The 17,834-nt window shown below is 53.8% G+C and overlaps 1 protein-coding gene across 5 annotated transcripts in view; it reads right to left on the bottom strand.

Moving 5' to 3' along the window:
• Positions 1-274: 274 nt before the first annotated feature.
• ZFYVE28 (zinc finger FYVE-type containing 28) overlaps positions 275-17,834 on the bottom strand; it is a 121,114-nt gene continuing 103,554 nt past the window's right edge. For all 5 annotated transcript variants that reach the window (XR_011437642.1, XR_011437641.1, XM_023638494.2 and 2 more), the window contains 5 exons: positions 6,555-6,688; positions 5,646-5,762; positions 4,270-4,374; positions 2,180-2,283; positions 275-1,633 (listed from right to left, as the gene is read on the bottom strand). Coding sequence is in view for 3 of the 5 variants with exons in the window: in XM_023638494.2 (XP_023494262.1) it covers positions 1,502-1,633; positions 2,180-2,283; positions 4,270-4,374; positions 5,646-5,762; positions 6,555-6,688 (592 nt within the window). In the remaining 2 variants the exon portion in view is untranslated. The remainder of the gene's footprint in view (positions 1,634-2,179; positions 2,284-4,269; positions 4,375-5,645; positions 5,763-6,554; positions 6,689-17,834) is intronic.

Here is a 17,834-nt window from a genome sequence, read left to right as displayed (position 1 = left end):
AAACATATGCACAGGCCAGGGGTCTGAGCCGAGGACACGTGAGAAGAGGGGCTGGGCAGGTGGCCGGGCAGTGGGGAGACTAGAACCCTTGTGGGGAGTGGGATGGGGTGGGAGGTGGCCACCCCTCTCCTGGGGCCTGGTGGGAGGCCAAGTCCTACCCTTCAGTTGTCCCAAGAGTTCAGAAGCCCCCAGCTTCCTAGGGGAGAATGCAGGTTTGCAAGAACACCCAGACAGAGAAAAAGGAGTCTGTATCCACGTAAGAAATAAGAGCGTCTGCAATTCTTAAATAGATTTATGGAAATGGTTTCGAATTACAGCATTTAGAAAATAAAAATAATCTCAATACATATTATTCCCTCCATTATATACTTTTTTCCCCCCACAGAAGCCATTTTTGTGCACATGTATTCCACTGTTAAATAGTAATTGGATTTTATCCTATAAAAGAAGCAGTAGGTGTGTCATCTCTCTAAAAATAAAACTGCATCGTCATTGCAACGTGAAGCCTGAGATTTAAGCCTGAGGAGGTGTCCGTGCTGGGGCCCTCAGCCTGGGTCCTGGGCTGCTCCACAGTCTGTGGAGGTGCGCTGGGGTCCCAGGGAGTGCAGAGGGAAGGGGGTATTGGCAGCCCAATGGGTGACGTCCGGTGGTCCTCCGCCGCCCAGGGAGCCCTGGCCTAAGGACCCGGTAAACGTCTGCCTGTGGGTCTCAATGCTGTGTGGGCAGCCACCTGCTCCCCATCTGCAGGTGGCCAGTGGTGAGCAGACATCACCAGGGGCACCCCTGCTTGCCCAGAGGACCCCTGGGTCTGCTTCTGCATTTTCCCCTCTGAGAAGAAATGAGATGCATGCTGTTTAGCCAAGGTCCTGGGAGGAGTGGGGAGGGGACAGCACTGGGGAAGGAGGTGGGCAGCTGTGGGCTCAGGGCCCTGGAGAGACAAGGTCGCCCGGGCTTCCTGGCTCAGCAAGCACACGGGAAGCCCTGCAGTACGCTATGCTGGGGCCTGGTCCCTCTCCCCTAGGTGCCTACCATCTGCCCTGGGTTTAGCCCCAGGTGCCAAGGCTGCCTGGAGCTCAGACAACCACCCGACTTCCCCCATTAAGAGCGGGCGCTGAGCAGGCCTTCTGCCATGGCTGAGCCTCGAGGCAGCAACTCAGTGGGTCAGGGGCGCAGGCGGGAGAAGAGCCCAACCCCCAGGCAGCCACCTGGCACACCCCTGGGTACTCCCCTGGGCAAAGCGGACCTCCTGTTGGCCCCTGAGGCTGGCCTGGGGTCCCCATGGGTGGGGAGGCCGGGGTGGGTGGGATGGAGGCGCTGGACGCTCTGGAAGTCTGGGCAGCCTGCAGCGCCTGCTTTGGCGGTGGCAGCAGCTCGATGAAATGCACTGAAAACTCTCCAGCAGCCGCGGCCTGGATGGAGGAGGCAGGGAGCACGGCCCTCGGTGCCTCCTTCCTGGGAGTCCACAGGCCCTGGCGGTCTTGGGGAGTGTCTGGGCGCTGTGTCAGATGCCCGCCTTGTCGCTGTAGAAGGGTGTGACGTGAAACATATAGCAGTGCGTGCACACGCGGACCGGCTTCACCTGCCCATAGCGGGGCAGCGGCGCCGAGTGTGAGGAGCAGCGGGAGCAGAAGATCTGGAATGCAAGGAGTGGGCAGTGGGGACAGTGAGCCAGGGAGAAGGTCCTCAACAGCCCCCTCTCCATGTCTCACCCCTCCCTGACCATGGCCCCCATAGGGATGGCCCGGGGAGGACAGTGTCAGAGCCCTGAGCGCCGCCTGGCCTTCCTGCACATCCCTCCCACCCAGACCAGGCTGGGAGTTAGTGGGCGAGATCTGCTGGCTCCCTATGTGGGTCTGGGACCTTTAGGAAAGCCTGGGGCAAGTCTTGGCCCCAGGAGGCCAGGCTTGTGGAGGGGATCCTGGCACCACACCAAGGCTGCTCTCCTATTCAGACTCTCTGGCCTTCCTTGTCTCCACCTCTGAAGCAGTGGGGGCCGAGCACGGCACCATCTGGACCCAGTGGGCTGAGTGCCCGGAGTCCACGCCCTGTGCCAAGTCAGAGCAGGGCCCGGGGCTCAGAGGCCTCGCCAGCCTCTTGGGGCGTCAGTCCTGACTTCCAGACCCTCGTGCTGTGTCTGTGGATGGCCCCGGGACACCCTGCACCACCGCATCCCACCTACCTTCCCACAGCTGCGGCAGTGGTGCTTCCGGCGGATGACGGTGAAGGGTGCTTTGCATGCCGTGCAGAAGCCACAGGCCTCATCTGGGACCCACTCGGGCGGGTCTGTGACAACGACAGTGGGGGACACATCAGCCAGAGGGAGCCACACAGCCCCGCTCTCCTCTACAGTTCTCCTCTAGACTCCTTTTCCTGACTGTGGTTCTAGGAAGGTGACAGCATCACAGGGACGAGCCAGCCTTCTCAGCTATCATCAGTGCCCAGCTTCAGCCTGTGTCTTGCCCCAGACCAGGCCACCTGCACTCAGGACACCGGTGGCGAGTGTCCAACCTCTCCCGAGCTTCTGGCCAGCACTCAGCCTGGCAGGGCCCTTGGCATAGGTGGGGGCTTAAAATGAAGAAACCACCCCCGGAGAAGTTCTCAGGTTCTCGGAGGGCCCTGCTCCTCCTGACACCTGTGCAGCCCAGGCCAGGACCAGGGGCCTCCTCCTCCTTCCCCAGGGCACGTGGGGCCCGTCCTATCTCACTTCTCAAGGTGCTCACTAGTGGAAGCCTCTGGCATGTTTGCTCTGGAATTCGGGAGGTGCATCAGCACAGGGAGAAGCTGGCTTGCAGGGCAAGACAGGCAATTCCACCCATCGTGGGCACTGAGATGCCCACAATGTGCCCAGCCCTGAGGCCAGGACTGACACCCAGAGGGGGAAAGAGACACCTGGGATCTCTCCCTCGGGCCACAGAGCGCCCTCAGAGGTCTCCAGTCCACCTTCACACAACCCCCAGACCTGACTCCAAGCCCTGCGCCCTCAGGTCTCGCCTCCAAATGGAATTCAGCAAGGCTGCCTGTCCACGCAGGGTCTCCCCACCTCCTTCTCACCCTCCTCCTCACCTACCGTACTCCCACCGAGCTGCTCCTCCTTCTGCCTGCATGGACCCCGCAACTGCCTCCCACCCAACTCTCCTGGCTTCCATTCTGAACCCCATCAACCCATTCCCACACTGCAGGAAGACCATCTCTCACGCTTGCCACCACCTGTGTAAAATCCTGCACTGGCTCCAGTGAAGCCCTGGACCGCAGCACAGCCGCTGGAGGTCAGCCCCTCGCCTGGGGAGGACTGTGAGGGTCCTGAGGACTTCCTGGGCCTGGCACCCCCTCCTCTGGCCAGGGCCCAGGCCTTGCCACGGGGGACAACTTCCAGGAGGGGGTTGTGTTGACAGCCCAGGAAGGTCATGGCCCCTGGCTGTGTGCTGGGCAAGTCCAGACCTCACAGTGCGTGACACTCATTCCTTCGAGAGCAGAGGGGTTCTGAGTTCCTGTGACAAGCGCTTTCACAGAAAGGTAGAGAAGACTGAGGCTCAGGTTGCTTAGGAAGCTGGGAGCCTGTGCTGCTCCTGACTCCTCCCCCAGCCTCTGTCGCCCGCAGGGGACAGTGGTGAAGCTGGCCTCAGTGTGTGCCCCGGTCACCGAGGAGCATTGAGGGAGGGCCTGAGCTGGGGACCAGTAGAGGCCAGCCCAGCCAGCCAGGCACACTGGGAGTGGTGTGACCTCTGGCCTGTCACAGGGTCAACTTCAGCTTTCTTCTCGGCTCTGGTCACATTCGACACCTGGTCAGGCCTATCTGCCACCACCCATCTCAGCGCCTCTCCCAGGCCTTTAGCCCCTCCAGCCCAAGTCTTGGGCTGCCCCCTTCCCATAGATGTGCTGCCAGTGCCCGCAACCTGCCTGGATACTCCCTCTCTGACTGCCAAGCCAATGGGCCTCCAGTCGGCCAACCTCCAGGCTAGTGGGGGAGCAGGGTCTGCAGCCCCCCGTGAGGAAGGCTCCTTGTGACTCTGGCAGGTAGCTCCCCGGATGCCACCATGTGAGGCCTTTCCTGTGGTGGAGGTGAATGCTGGGGGTAGGTGTGTGCCAGTGCCCTGGGACCAGCGACCCCTAGCTGCAGCCAAAGGCCTGGACCCTCTGGGGAGGGGCCCCCCACTGGAGGATCACTGCCTTCCTGTGGTCCAGGGCAGAGAGATGGAAACGTCCAGACAGGGTCCTGCTGCTCTTTGCTCATGCAGCATGTTGGCCCCTCGCCCAGAGCACCCCACTCACCTTCTAAGTCACCGTCGTGGGTCTTGGTTGCAAGCTCAGAGGATGACAGTGTCTCCTGGCACAGGGCGCAGTCCTCCAAGGCTGCATTCCGCAGGGTCTGGGTGACTGGAAGAGGAAGGGCAGGCGCTGGGTCAATGAAGCATCACCTGTCTCTGCTGGGTGTGCCTGGGTACTGTCAGCAGGGGCTCTGCTCCCTGAAACCCGCTCAACCATCCCTTGACATCTGTAGGTTGGGTGTTGACTGCGGCCGCAGGCCTTTCCCCCTGAACGCCCTGAGGTGTGCAGCTGCTCCTGCCCTGGGCCCTGTGCTGTCTGTGTGAGGTCAGGTGCCCCTGGACTGTGACTCCCGAGGCAGGCAGGGGACTCGGCCTAGACATGGCCGAGGGGCCCACCATCCTTGCTTGTAGAACGGGTCTACCTCACCTGCCTTTTCTGAACCATAATGTTCCAGAAGGTAGCCCTGCCTAGAATTCCCTGACGGACAGGGGCATGCAGCCTGGTGGTGCGGGTATGGGGAGGCAGAGCTGGGTCGGCACACAGGATAGGCTCTATTCCTCCTCCCTACTAGTGAGGACAGGCCCTGTAGGCTGGTGTGGGCTCCAGGGCCAGGGCCAGCTGCTCCGTGTGCCCAGACATCCTTGAGCAGAAGCCCTTGTGATGAGGGACATCTCACCCAGAACAGATGCCTCAGGCCAGCACGAGGGGTGGATGAACAGAGGTTGGGCCTCCTCCCCATGCCATGTGATTGGGTGCATGCACATGTGTGAGTGCATGTGAGTGTGTGTGCAAGAGAGCAGACATATGTGCCTGTGATATGTTGAGTGCATGTAAATACATGAGGCAGGTCATATTTGGCCACAGGTCATAGATGACCACCCCTGCATTGAGAGGTAAGGTCTACCCCCCTCCTTGACTCTGGGCTGGCCTCTGACTGCTTTGGCGGACAGAATTCGGTAGAAGTGACACTGCCACATCTGGGTCTCTCTCTGAGAGGAAGAGCACCATGCCTCCCAGCCTGTCAGCGCTAGGAAGTCAGGTCGCCTTGCAGGAGCGTGTCAGTGGGAGAGGAGCAGGTGCTGCATGCTTGGGCGTGTGTCTGGGGTCGTGACCCACCTGCAAAGCTGCAGGGGGTGGTGCCACTTCTCTGGGCAGGTGGCCTCTCAGGGCGCTTCCAGGGTCTATGTCATGCGCCCTTTGGTCCTCCAGCAGGTAGCCTGGCACTGCTGGGTGGTTTCCACTTGGAACATGGCAGGTCATATAGGAGGTGGGTGGCTGTGGAGAGGCCATATTTGTCCAGGGCTGGGAGCCCAGGTTTCTGCAGGACCCACTTCCTGGGGACAGTGACGCGACAGTCCCTGTCCTGAGCTGGCACTCACCCTTCTTTAACTTTTCCTTGTCATCCGTTTCCGGCTTGGTGGCCATGACCTCAAAGAGGGTCTTGAGAATGCTTCTCAGATCACTGGCATAGTTCGTCTGCAGCTGGTCAGCCACACCTGGGGAGGAGGCCGAGGGGGTCAGGCTGATCAGCGCGGAGGGCTGGCTGGTGAAACCCGACCAGAGCTCATGACCGGAGACCAACACGTCCTCAGGTTGGTCAGGGCAAGAGGCCGCCCAGCCCTGGGAGACAATTCCTGCAGGACAGCACTGTCTGAACCCCTCACCATAGGCGGGGGATGGAAGGGCAGCAGGAGGCCAGGAGGGGGGACCTCACTGCACACTTTTTATAGTTTTGAACCACATGAATGCATTCATTATTTAAAGGGAAATGTTAAAAAGACACTTTTTTGTTCACTCCCCTCTCTGAATTCCCTGGGAGATAGAACAGTTATCTTTGCCCTCACCTTGCTGCTGTGCAACCATCCCCAAAGGAGAAAGGAAAAAAAAGTGCAATAAAATCCCACCGCAAATTGAACAGAACCTCCCTGCGTGGGCAGCCGAGGGGCCAATGGAGCAGAAGCGGGTTCCTTCTTCTGCAGCTCGGGACCCTGGGGAATAAGTAAGCCCTCCTCTTTACTGCACACATGGCCTCATCGTGGGCTTAGGATGATGAAATGACACAGTAGGGGAGCCCCCAGACAGGGCTGGGCATGAGGGGGCTCCTCAGACCTGGCACCACCAGCGCCCAAACGTCACTGGACATCAGCTAGCACCACTCACACCCTGACATCAGCAGGGCGCTGCCCCTGCCCGGCATCAGCCGCCCCCCTAAAGTACAGCCCTCATGTGTCTGCAAGCCCACACCCTGCCCCAGGGCCCACACCCCACCCCAGGCCCAGAACTGGCACCTGAAATACAGACAAATAGGCGGTGGATCAGGTCATGGCTGCCGTGGAACCTGGACCGGATCTTCTCTCTTGTGGCTGCAGGGACCGCATCCGGCCCGGTCTTGTCTGAGGAGCTGGAACCAGCCGTGGAGCCGCTGCACAGAGAAGGAAATACAGGGTATATGGGGTGGGAGCTTGGCAAGGGGCTTCTGGAGCCTGAAAGCCAGTGAGTGAAGACAAAAGTCTGTGTGCCCTGGAGGCTCCCGTTCCTCCAGCTGAGCTACCCCGACTTTCCTAGAACCTAAGTTTAGGATGTTGTCAAGTCGCACCGCCACCTAAAGAGTGGCACAGCAGGGCTTCTGACCCAGTGCCCCCTTCGGCTACCTTTGATCTCCTCTGCCCTGAGGCACCACTCCCAACTCCTGCCGTCTCCTGGTGTCGACTCTCAAGCTCAGGCCGCCCCTTCTTGCGTGCCTGGTTTAACACTATCTACTGACTTCCTCTGTGGAAGATCCAACTCACCTACTTATATGCTCTGCAGTGGGCTGAATGGGGGCCCCCCAAAAGACACGTCCACATCCTAACCCCTGGGACCTGCATACGTGACCTTATTTGGAAAAAGGGTCTTTGCTGCTGTAATCAGGTGAAGGATCTCAAGAGGAAAAGATCATCTTGGATTATCTGGTGGCCCTAATCCAATGACAAATGTCCTTATAAGAGATGGGAGAGAAGACACAGACACACGGGGGAGAGGAGGATGCTGTGAGAAGATGGCAGAGATTGGAGTGATGCGGCCACAAGCCAAGGGACGCCTGGAGCCACCAGCACCTGGAAGAGGCAGGAAGGAGCCTCCCCAGAGCCTCCAGAGGGAGTGTGGCCCTGCTGGCCTCCAGACTGTGAGAGGATTAATTTCTGTTGTTTCAAGTTCCCAGTGTGGTACCTTGTTACTAAGACACGCTCCTTCCCACCACCACACACGTCCCTCCTCACTTCCCAGCAGCATCACCTCCGCCCAGTGCAGAAGGAGCCTGGGCTGGAAGAGCCAGAGTTTCATGGGTTCCCTTTCTTCAGTTGAGTGTGTATGTAGGGGCAAGGGGGTGTGCATGAATGTGCGTTTTATTGGCAAACCCTGACATAATGAATATTCGTTTATGAATATTTGCTATTTCATTGGAACATGGAGGTGCCCCGGGAGGCTGGGAGTGGAGCTGGGCGTGCCAGCCAATGGGACTTGCTGCTCTCCTGGGACCCTACTGATGATCCACAGCTCTCCCTGCTGGGCCGCTGGGCTTCCAGAGACAAAGCCCCCGACTTTCAGCCTGAGAGTGTGGGCCCGGCTGGCCCCACCCTGGGAGCTGAGTAAGGAAAGGGGGTGGGTGTCCAGGGTGTCAACTTCCATTCAATAGCCCCAGTCTCAGTGGACAGCCTCATTCCAAAGATTTGAAAGTAGAGACTCAAAAAATACGTGTACACAAGTGTTAGGAGAAGCACTCTTTGTGATAGTCAGAAGATGGAAACAACCCAAATATCCATCAGCAGATGAATGGATAAACAAAATGCGGTATATCCATACAATGGAATATTATTCAGCCATAAAAAGGAATAGAATTGACACATGCCACAACATGGATGAACCTGGAGGACATTCTGCTCAGTGAAATAAGCCAGACACAAAAGGACAAACACTGTATGATTCCACTTATGTGAGGTACTTAGAGTTGTCAGATCCATAGAGACAGAAAGTAGAATGGTGGTTTTCAGGGGTTGGGGGAAGGAGAAATGTGGAGTTAATGTTAAATGGGTAGAGTTTTAGTTTGGGAAGATGAAAAAGTCCTGTAAATGGATAGTGGTGATGGTTACATGACACTGTGAATGTACATAATGCCACTGAATTGTACACTTTAAAATGGTTAAAATAATAAATTTTATGTTATATAGAATTTACCTAAATAAAAAGGTGGAAAAAAATGATTTAGGGCAAAGGGAGAGCAGAAGAAAAGGAGCTGAGGAGGTCTGTATGGCAAAGAGGGCTGGATTGGCTTGGCATCTGATACCAAAGGTTAAGAGTGAATACACGCTAAAAACCGCTGAATTGTCCACTGTGAAAGGGTGAAATTTACAGTATATATACTATATATCAACAAAGCTGTTATTTCAGAAAACCAATTATATTTAGATATAGTAGCAATGACATAACTAAAAATGAAATTGAGAGACAATCCCATTTACAATAGGATCAAAAAGATTAAAATACTTGGGATAAATTTAACAAAAGAAGTGTAAGAGTTATACACTGAAACCTGCAAAATATCACTGAAAGAAATTAAAGACCTAAATTAATGGAAAGACACACTGGGTTCATGGATTAGAAGATTTAATATTGTTAAGATGGCAATAGTCTTCAAGTTGGTCTATAAGTTCAATGTAATCCATATCAAAATATCAGTTGCCGTTTTTTCCCTTGCAGAAATTGACAAGCTGATCCTAAAATTCAAGTGGAAATGCAAGGGACCCACAATAGCTAAAACAATCTTGAAAAAGAAAAAAACAAAGTTGGAGGACTCACACCTGTGATTTGAAATTTAATGTGAAATTATAAGAATCAAGACTGTGTGGCACTGGCATAGAACAGACATGATAATGGAATGGAATTGCGAGTCCAGAAGAAAATCCATATATTTATGGGCAACTGGTTTTCAACAAGGGTGCCAGGACCATTCAATAAGGAACAAATAGTCTTTTCAACAAATAGTGCTGGGAAAACTGGATTTCCATGTGCGAAAGAATGAAGATGGACTCTTACCTTACACCATATGCAAAAATTAACTTGAAATAGATCACAGATCTAAATGTAAGAGCTAAAACTCTAAAATTCTCAGAAGAAAACATGGAAGTAAATTTTTGTGGTCTTGGATTGGGCAAGAGTTTCTTAGGTATGACACAGCAACCAAAGACAGAACTGATAAACTGGACTTCATCAAAATTAAAAACTTTTATGCTTCAAAGGATGCCATCAAGAAAGTAAAAGAAACCCACAGAATGAGAGAAAGTTTTTGCAAATCGTGTATCTGATAAGGGTGTAGTATCCAGAATACAGAAAGAACACTTACAACTCAACAATAAAAAGATAAATAGCCCAATTAAAGAATGGCCATGGATCTGAATAGACATTTCTCCAAAGAAGATATACAAATGGCCAATAAACACATGAAAATATGTTCAACATCATTAGTCATTTGGGAAATGCAAATCAAAAGACAATGTGATACCATTTTATACCCATTAGGATGACTATAATGATAATTTTTTTAAAAAACAGAAAATAAGTATTGGGTGAGATATGGAGAAATTGGAACCCTTGTACATTCCTGGTGGGAATCTAAAGTGGAGCCGCTCACTGTGGAAAACAGTTCAGCAGTTCCGTATGACCCAGCAATTCTACTCCTAGGTATATACCCAAGAGAACTGAAAACGTCTGTTCACACAAAAATTTGTACATGAGTGTTCATAGCAGCATTATGTGTAGTAGCCAAAAAGTGGGACCGACCGAAATGTCCATCAACTGATAAATGCGTAAACAAAAGGTGCTCTATCCACTCCATGGAGCTCATTTCCAGCCACACAAAGGAAGGAAGTATGCTAGAGGCTACAATGTGGATGAACCTTGAAAACATTAGGCTAGGTGAAAGAAGCCAGTCACAAAAGGCCACGTAGTGTGTGACCCCATTTATTGGAAATGTCTAGAATAGGCAAATCAATAGAGACAGAAAATAGATTAGTGGTTGCCAGTAGCTGAAGGGAACCAAGAGTGGGGAGTGACTGCTAACTGGTACAGGGTTTCTTTACGGGATGACGAAAATGCTCTGGAATTAGATAATGGTGATGGTTGCCAACTCTGTGAATATACTAAAAGCCACTGAATCGTACACTTGAAAAAATAATAAAAGAATGTTTTTCTTGTAATCATCTAGCAAACTCATATTCAAGAAATAGCTCATAAGCTAAATGTCCATCAACAGTAGGTTGACTCAATAAATGAGGTCACATCCATACAACTTCTACTTTGTAGGAGGATATAGTTAATGATGCTGGAAATGCTAAAGTACTAAATGAGAAAGGTAGCATTTTAAGAATTAGAGATATCACATGTACATAAATGAGAGGTTGGGAAATATATTCAAGGCAAAGCATTAATATTACATTTAGTTGAATACTAGGACTACAGATAAATTGTTATTTTCCAAAGTGTCCTCTATGATCAAGTGTTACTTTTGTGATCAGAAGAATAAATGTTATTTCAAAGAGAGGAAGTGCCTGCCGGCAGCAGATGGCCCCTCCGCCCTGCTGTGGCAGGGAGTTTGTCTCTAAGTGCAGGTGGAAGGCAGCTCGGGAAGGCAGCTCTGGGGCTCAGCCCTGTAGCCTCAGCCCCTGATGTATGCCCTGGAGGCTGGGCAGTCTTCCCGGACGACACGCTGCTGCTGCATACAGCTCCTGGGCGAGAAACCAGGGGAAGGGCCCTGACTTTCAATGGAGAATTGAGGGCTATGAAACTTCAAGTGTCTACTGCTGCATAAAAGAGCAATTAATTCTCCCAGCAGATTAAGACTGAGGCCAAGGCTGGTGGATCCGTCAGCGGGTGGGTCAGACCTTCAACCCCAGTCTCAATCCCAAACATACTTCGCTTTGGTGGGGAAAACCCCTCTCCCGCTGCTCTGCCCTGAGCCACGTGAAGCTCTGGCAGAGTGATGGAGGGAGCCAGAGAGAAAGAGGAGCCAAAGCCTCCATAAAGAGACTGCTCCTGGACAGAAAGTCAGCGCGGTGCTGCCCACAGGGAGCCCGCTGGGCTTGGAAGGGCTGAGCGGCACAAAAGAGCAGAAAGCTGGAGGTAGACCCAGGATTTCACCTTGGACCTGTCTGGGTCAGCCTGGTCTCTCAGGGCCATGTGGATGGGCATTGTTTGGGCACCGGGAGGCCCAGGAACACTGCCCAAGGCCACCCTTGTAGAAGGGTGCTGACCCTCCATGGGCAGTTGCTGGGCACACAGGGTGAGGATATAGAGGAGGGTCCCAGGGATGAATCAGACCTTGTGTGTGCCCCCCAAGAGCCCAGTCTAGAAGGGGAGCCACGCATTAACCAGGCAGAGCTGAGAGGCCGGCTGCTGCCCAGTGGGTTCCATCTCTCTGGTGAGGGAGGGAACAGTAAGAAAGAGACATGGCCAGAGCTCAAGATGCAGAGGGACAGTGAGCCACGAGAGGCTGAGGCTGGAAGAGTGAGGGGCACCCTACCCTGCCAAGGGCTTCCCATGCCTCACCAAGGAGTCTGTCACCAGATATGTCACCAGTCATAGCTACCCAGTCAATCAAAATTAATTCTGAACCTTCACCCAGATGTTGAAAAATCCAGCCACCTTCTGTGGCCAACACCCACCTGGATTCTGCTTTCTGCCACTCTCCTACAGATGGCAGCAAAAATTCCCTGTAACAATTCCACCTAGATTTGAATTACAAGGAAATATCATTTTTCTGGCAGTAAAATACAATGCAATTCTAAACAGTTACATCAATACCAAAGGTTTTGGCCAGCCTGTGTCTTTAGTCACAGTCAAAGTCAAGGTGTGGCACTGTGCCAAACTTTCCAAAGTACACGTCTCGAATGGCCCGCATGGAGGAGAAATATCTGGTTCCATTGTCGGAGTAGAAAAATATGGCCTTTTGACATAAGGAAAGGACTTTGTCATCTTGAACTTATCGGAGTCTGTGAAATAAGAGAGAACACATTTGGAAAAACTAATAGCATTACAAAGTGTTTCTTGCTATGACATCAGCTGGATTAATCTGTGAGCCTTTGAAACTCGTAGTAAAGGCCTAATTAAGAGAAAAACAAGGAGCAACAAGAGGAACTTATGGGCTCCAGAGATAGGGTAAGTGTGCTTGGGTGGGGGAAAATTGAAAGTTTGGACATTTGCACAACCACATACCAATTCTAATGAGCCACGTTGGGCCCTGATGCAGATGGTAGGCTAGCTGCTCCTTACAAAAGCCATCCATCCATCCATCTGTCTATCCATTCATCTACCCACCCACCTATCCATCCATCCATCCATCCATCCACCCATCTGTCTGTCCATCCATCTGTCCATCTGTCCATCTATCCATCCATCCACCTATCTATCCATCCATCCAATGGTCTGTCTAATCATCCATCCATCCATCCCTCCCTCCATCCCTCCCCACCTCCATCCATCCATCCATCCACCCATCCAACCATCCGTCCATCCATCTATCCATACACCTATTCATTCTAACACAGTGAGGATTTAGCGGGGGAGGCATGTCTGTGCTGATTTGCATTGAATTGTTGACACATTGAAGTGCTAACCCCCAGTACCTCAGAATGTTGTCATTGGAGATGTAATCAGTTAAGATGGGGTCATTAGGGTGGGCCCTAATCCAATATGACTGGTGTCCTTATAAAAAGGGGAAATCTGGACACAGACATGCACGCCAGGAGAACATATGTGAACATAAAGGCAGAGATCAGGGTGAAGCGTCTAAAAGCCAGAGAACAACAAGGATTGCCAGCAGCAGGGGAGAGGCCTGCAGCAGATTCTCCCTCACAGCCTCAGAAGGAACAAGCCTGGTGACACCACGATGTTGGACTTACGACCTCCAGAACTGGGAGACAATTTTTAGTCTAGGAGACAGAACTAAATGACAATTTAACTTCCCTATCCCATTTGTGGTGCTTTGTTACGGCAGCCTTAACAAACTGATACACATGCGATCGCACAAGCCTGACAGGCCCAGGCTGCCCAGGGGATGTCAGCACAAATATCTTCGGGCAGCAAATACGCTAATGTCTTATGAACAGACCAGAATCTTCCTGCTTCCTTTCCTCTCTAGCCTTTTGCAAGGTCTTTTTTCCTGTGGTTTTAATGCATGACCCTGTGTTCCAAAGGAAGACAAGTCTGACTCCAGCACAGTGTCCCTGTGGGATGAGCACAGGCTGGGAGCAGGAGAGGGGATAAACCCTGCTATCTGGTGAGGGCATTCTCACACAGTCACCATCACCGTGGGAAATAGCTCAAGTCCACAGAGGGAACAAGTGATAACAAGGAGAAATGGTGAGGACCAAGAGGGCAGGTGCCGACTCAGGAATGATTGAGTCGGGAGGGTGGGAAATCACAGCAGGGAGGCAGTCTGAACCACGGCCCCGGTCAGTTGGCTGGCTGATGGTCCGCCCAGTGCTGCCATGTCCTGTCATCTTCTTAGGCAGCCTCCAGCTGGAGCCAGGAGGCCCCTTCCAAATGCGTCCTGGGGGTGTTGGCACATTCTTCGGAGTACTCTCCAGTGACCACACTCCTCCAGCCCCAAGGGTGGCAGGTACTGGTCCAAGGTCCTTCTGGAACACTCTAAGGACCAGCCACTGCTCCCCTACCCCATCCCCAAATCTGCTCCAACAGACACCCAATGGGGTGCACAGACATCAGCCTGAGATTTGCTGTGGGATATAGGTCCTAATGGGGATCCCAGGGTGGGGGGCCGGCAGGTGCTGGGCTGAGAGAGCCCCCTATGTGGGCACCAGGTCACTTCTTGTTTCCCAGGACGGTGCTGCACAAATCCCCACCCCACAGGAATCTCACCCTGCTGGACCCTAAGCCAGCCCTCTCTTTGGGCTAATGCATCCTAACGGCCTTTGGCCTTCGGATGTCAAAAAGGCAGCTGGTCAGAGGAAAGCCCAGAGTCCTGCCCTTCATGGGGGTGGGCATCAGGCAGGCGCTGGCAGCACCCTGACTCCCATGGAACAGGATGTGCTACACTGAGGCTGCAGGGCGCCAACGCTGCACCCCTGTCGAGGCTCCATGTCAGTCTGCTTGCTCAAGGAACAGCCGACAGAAATGTCGATAGCTCCAGGTGAGAACGCAGCCCAGCCGACACCTGGAGTTCAGCCTGGTGAGACCCTGAGCCGGAAGCCCAGTTAAGCCACGCTGGACATCTGGCCCCAGGAAACTGTGACATAATAAATGGGTGTTGTTTGAAGCCAGTAAGTGTGTGGTGACTTGTTACACAGCACAGCTGACTAATACAATCACGCAGATATTGCAACTGAGAGACCAAGTGGAGGCTGGGATCCTGAGTCAGAACAGAAAGCAAATGAAACCCCTTTGGTGCAGAGAAGACTGATCTGGCAGGTACGTCCCAGTGACAAACAGCTCCTGTCTCAGGAGGCCCACCGTGTTCTCGTGCACAGACCCTTTCCCTGAGGGCTCATAGGAGTCTGCAGGCCACCACACCAGAGCCTGGGTCCTGCCGAGCGCGAGGAAGAAGTGTGGCCGCCACCCCAGCATCTGTGACTGATGCTTTCGGTCAGCATGGGGCTCCAAAAAGAGCCCGTCCAAGTGACGGGAATGTAGAAGGTCACCCATGGCAGGGTCACCCACAGGCACTCCGCACAGTGACAGACGCCCTCTCAGGGCACTGCAGGGTGGGGCTGGATGACCGGGGCTGGTCTTGGAGCTGCCCCCACTGCCAGTGGCAGACACAGGACCCTCATGGGCACCAGGTGGGCTTAACGCAGAAGGGTGCTCACATCTACTGGGAGACACCCTGTTTCCTGCATGCTCTACTGTCTGCCAAGGCCTGCCCCTTCCCCTTTGCTGCCCAGGCAGGAGGCTGAGGAGGGCTGGGGGACCTCCGGTCAGCTTGGGAACTTCCGGGGTAGGGGGCGTGTCCAGTGCCCCTGATCAAGGCCTGAGAGTGGGTCAGGCCCAGGTGGCCTGGGCTTCATTTCTCACCATGGACCTGGACTGAACACCAGGGGAGGCTGTTAAGAGGCCAGGCCCCAGGGCTCCTGAAGACCCTTGCGTGGCTCAGAGAGCCCACAGTGTGCCCCCTGGCAGACTCATGGAGACAGAATTGCCCCAGGCCTCAGAGGAGCCCAGCACCCAGGACCTGCCAAGCACAAACTGCCCTGGGCCCATCAGGGGCTGCCCCAAGGAGCACAGCTCCTACCAAGACCCCTGCAGGCCCAGAGCAAAGGATCTTCTCTGACAAAAGTCAGAACATCTCTCTCTTCTGCTCAAATCTCCTTCTCCCTGCCTCCTAGGATACTCAGAGTAAAAGCCAAAAGCCTTACAGAGGCTTACAGGGCCTGGCATAGTCTGGACGCCTCTCTGTCAACCTCCCTTCCCATACCCCCCACTTGCTCACTCCTCTCACCCTTGCTCCTTGCTGTCATAGACAAGACAAGCACACTGTGGCCACATGGCCTTTGCACAGATCTCACTGGGCCCAGAATGCTCTTTGCCTGGACACCCCTAGAGGTCCCCAGTTGCTTTGGTGTCCAATCCAATGTCCTCTATCAGATAAGCTCTCTTTTACTGCAAACAGAAGCTGCCCGCCCCCCCCCCCCCCATCTCCCCACAGCTTTCTTCTTCCCCCTTCCCTGCATTACTTCTCCTTGGGACACTTGTCCTGATATAGCGTGTGTGTGCCAACTACAGTCTCACTGTGGGAGAATGGAAGGGCGGCCACAGCAGCGACTTTTGTCTGTCTGTTCAGTGCTGTATGCCCACACCAAAACCAGCCCAGCCCACTCTAGCTCCCGAACTGTGTCTGTTGAACAAACGGTACGAATTCACTAGACACTGGGGAAAACCAGAAGTGGGCTCTGCAGGAATAAATGCTTTTTCCAGGGCCCTAGTCCTAAATGGGATTCAGGAAAAAGATCAACCAGCAGGGCCTCCTGAAACCTTACAGCTCCAGACACTGTGTCTGCATCCTCTTCGTCTCCTGCCATGTCACGAAGATGCATCTCATGCAATGACTCCTGCGGGGAGGGGTGGGAGAGCCTCCCAAAGAGAGATGTCCACATCAAATGCCCAGAGCCCGTGACTGTGACCTTATCGGAACAGGATCTTTGCAGATGTGAGTAAATTAAGCATCTCAAGATGAGAGCATCCCGCATTATCTGGGTGGACCCTAAATCCAATGACAAGGGTCCTTAGAGGGACACACAGACAGAGGGGAGAGGCCACATGAAGACGGAGAAGAGACTGGAGCAATGCGGCCACAGCCCAGGAGCCCGGAGCCCCCAGGAGTGGAAGAGGTAAGGAAGGATCCACCCCAGAGCCTTCAGGGGCAGCGCAGCCGCCAGCACCGACTTGGCCTCCCAGCCTCCAGGATGGTGAGATGACAAACTCCGGCGGTTTAAGCCCCAGTCTGTGGTACCTTGTCAGGGCGGCCTCAAGTGAACTTGCCGTCTGGTCCCGAGTCCATCTCTCATGCGCTGGGCGACCCTGGGGTGTCACTTGGCCCAGAGCCTGCTCCTCAGGCACAGAATGGGACAGTCAAATATCCTCTGATGGGCCCAGTGAGGGCCGGGATGGTCAGGTGTGAAGGGCTGGCACGGCATGGACGCCTCCAGGGCCTGGGTGCAGGCGCAGTGCTATAAGGAGGGGAGGGCCGCCCGGCCGTGAGGTGGAGACAGCGCCTGTAGTCAAGCACCTGATGCGTGTGAAGAGTCGAAGAAGCAGTCACGCTAAACACGTCATTACGGCTTAAATCGTTGAAGGGATTCTAAGTTTGTAATCAGTGTTTAAACATCCAGGGAAATTGCTTTGCAAGGAGGTGTTTATTTGCTGCTTTCATTCCTCAGACTGTGCAGCAAGCAACAAGGACACGGTCATGACTGCTGCTCTCTGTGCAGAGGCCCACGAGGGCGCAGCTCCAGGACATCGCTAAGGGGAGTCCCCGCACCTTCAGGAGTCTCCGTCAGGGAGCCAGCCCTTCCCTACCCGCAGTCACGACACAGCACCGCTGCCGCACCAGCACGCTGCCTCAGGCGTCCCTCGTGGTGGGGAGGTCGGGGCTGGAGGTGGGTGTGGAAGGCCAGCCAGCCTGGGCCCCCAGCTGGCAGAGGGGCGAGGGGCTGCTGGGCCACCTTGGGGGTGGGTGGGTAAAGCTTCTCCCCACGTGTCCCTGCGCCAGGAGAGAGTCTCACTCTCCTTCAGCACCCCAGGGCCCCCATAGCTCCACAGGCAGGGAACCGGGGGTCCCCAACAGTGCTAGCATGGCCAGAGCAGAGGGGACACCCTTTCCTACCCATTAAAACTCCTATGTGTATTTGAGTGTTGGTGGTCGTATGTACGTGCGAATGTGCATAAGTGTACATATGCACTTGTGTGAGAGCATGTATGTGAGAGTGTAAGTGTGAATGTGTGTGTGCATTAGAGTGTGTCAGAGTGTACATATGTGAGAGTGAGCACATCAATGTGTGTGTGTACATGAGAATGCGTGTTCA

The sequence above is a fragment of the Equus caballus genome, chromosome 3, assembly GCF_041296265.1.
Source record: "Equus caballus isolate H_3958 breed thoroughbred chromosome 3, TB-T2T, whole genome shotgun sequence".
Classification (NCBI taxonomy): domain Eukaryota; kingdom Metazoa; phylum Chordata; class Mammalia; order Perissodactyla; family Equidae; genus Equus; species Equus caballus.
Note: the sequence above shows the minus strand (reverse complement) of the source record. Positions and strands in the feature narration are given on the sequence as shown.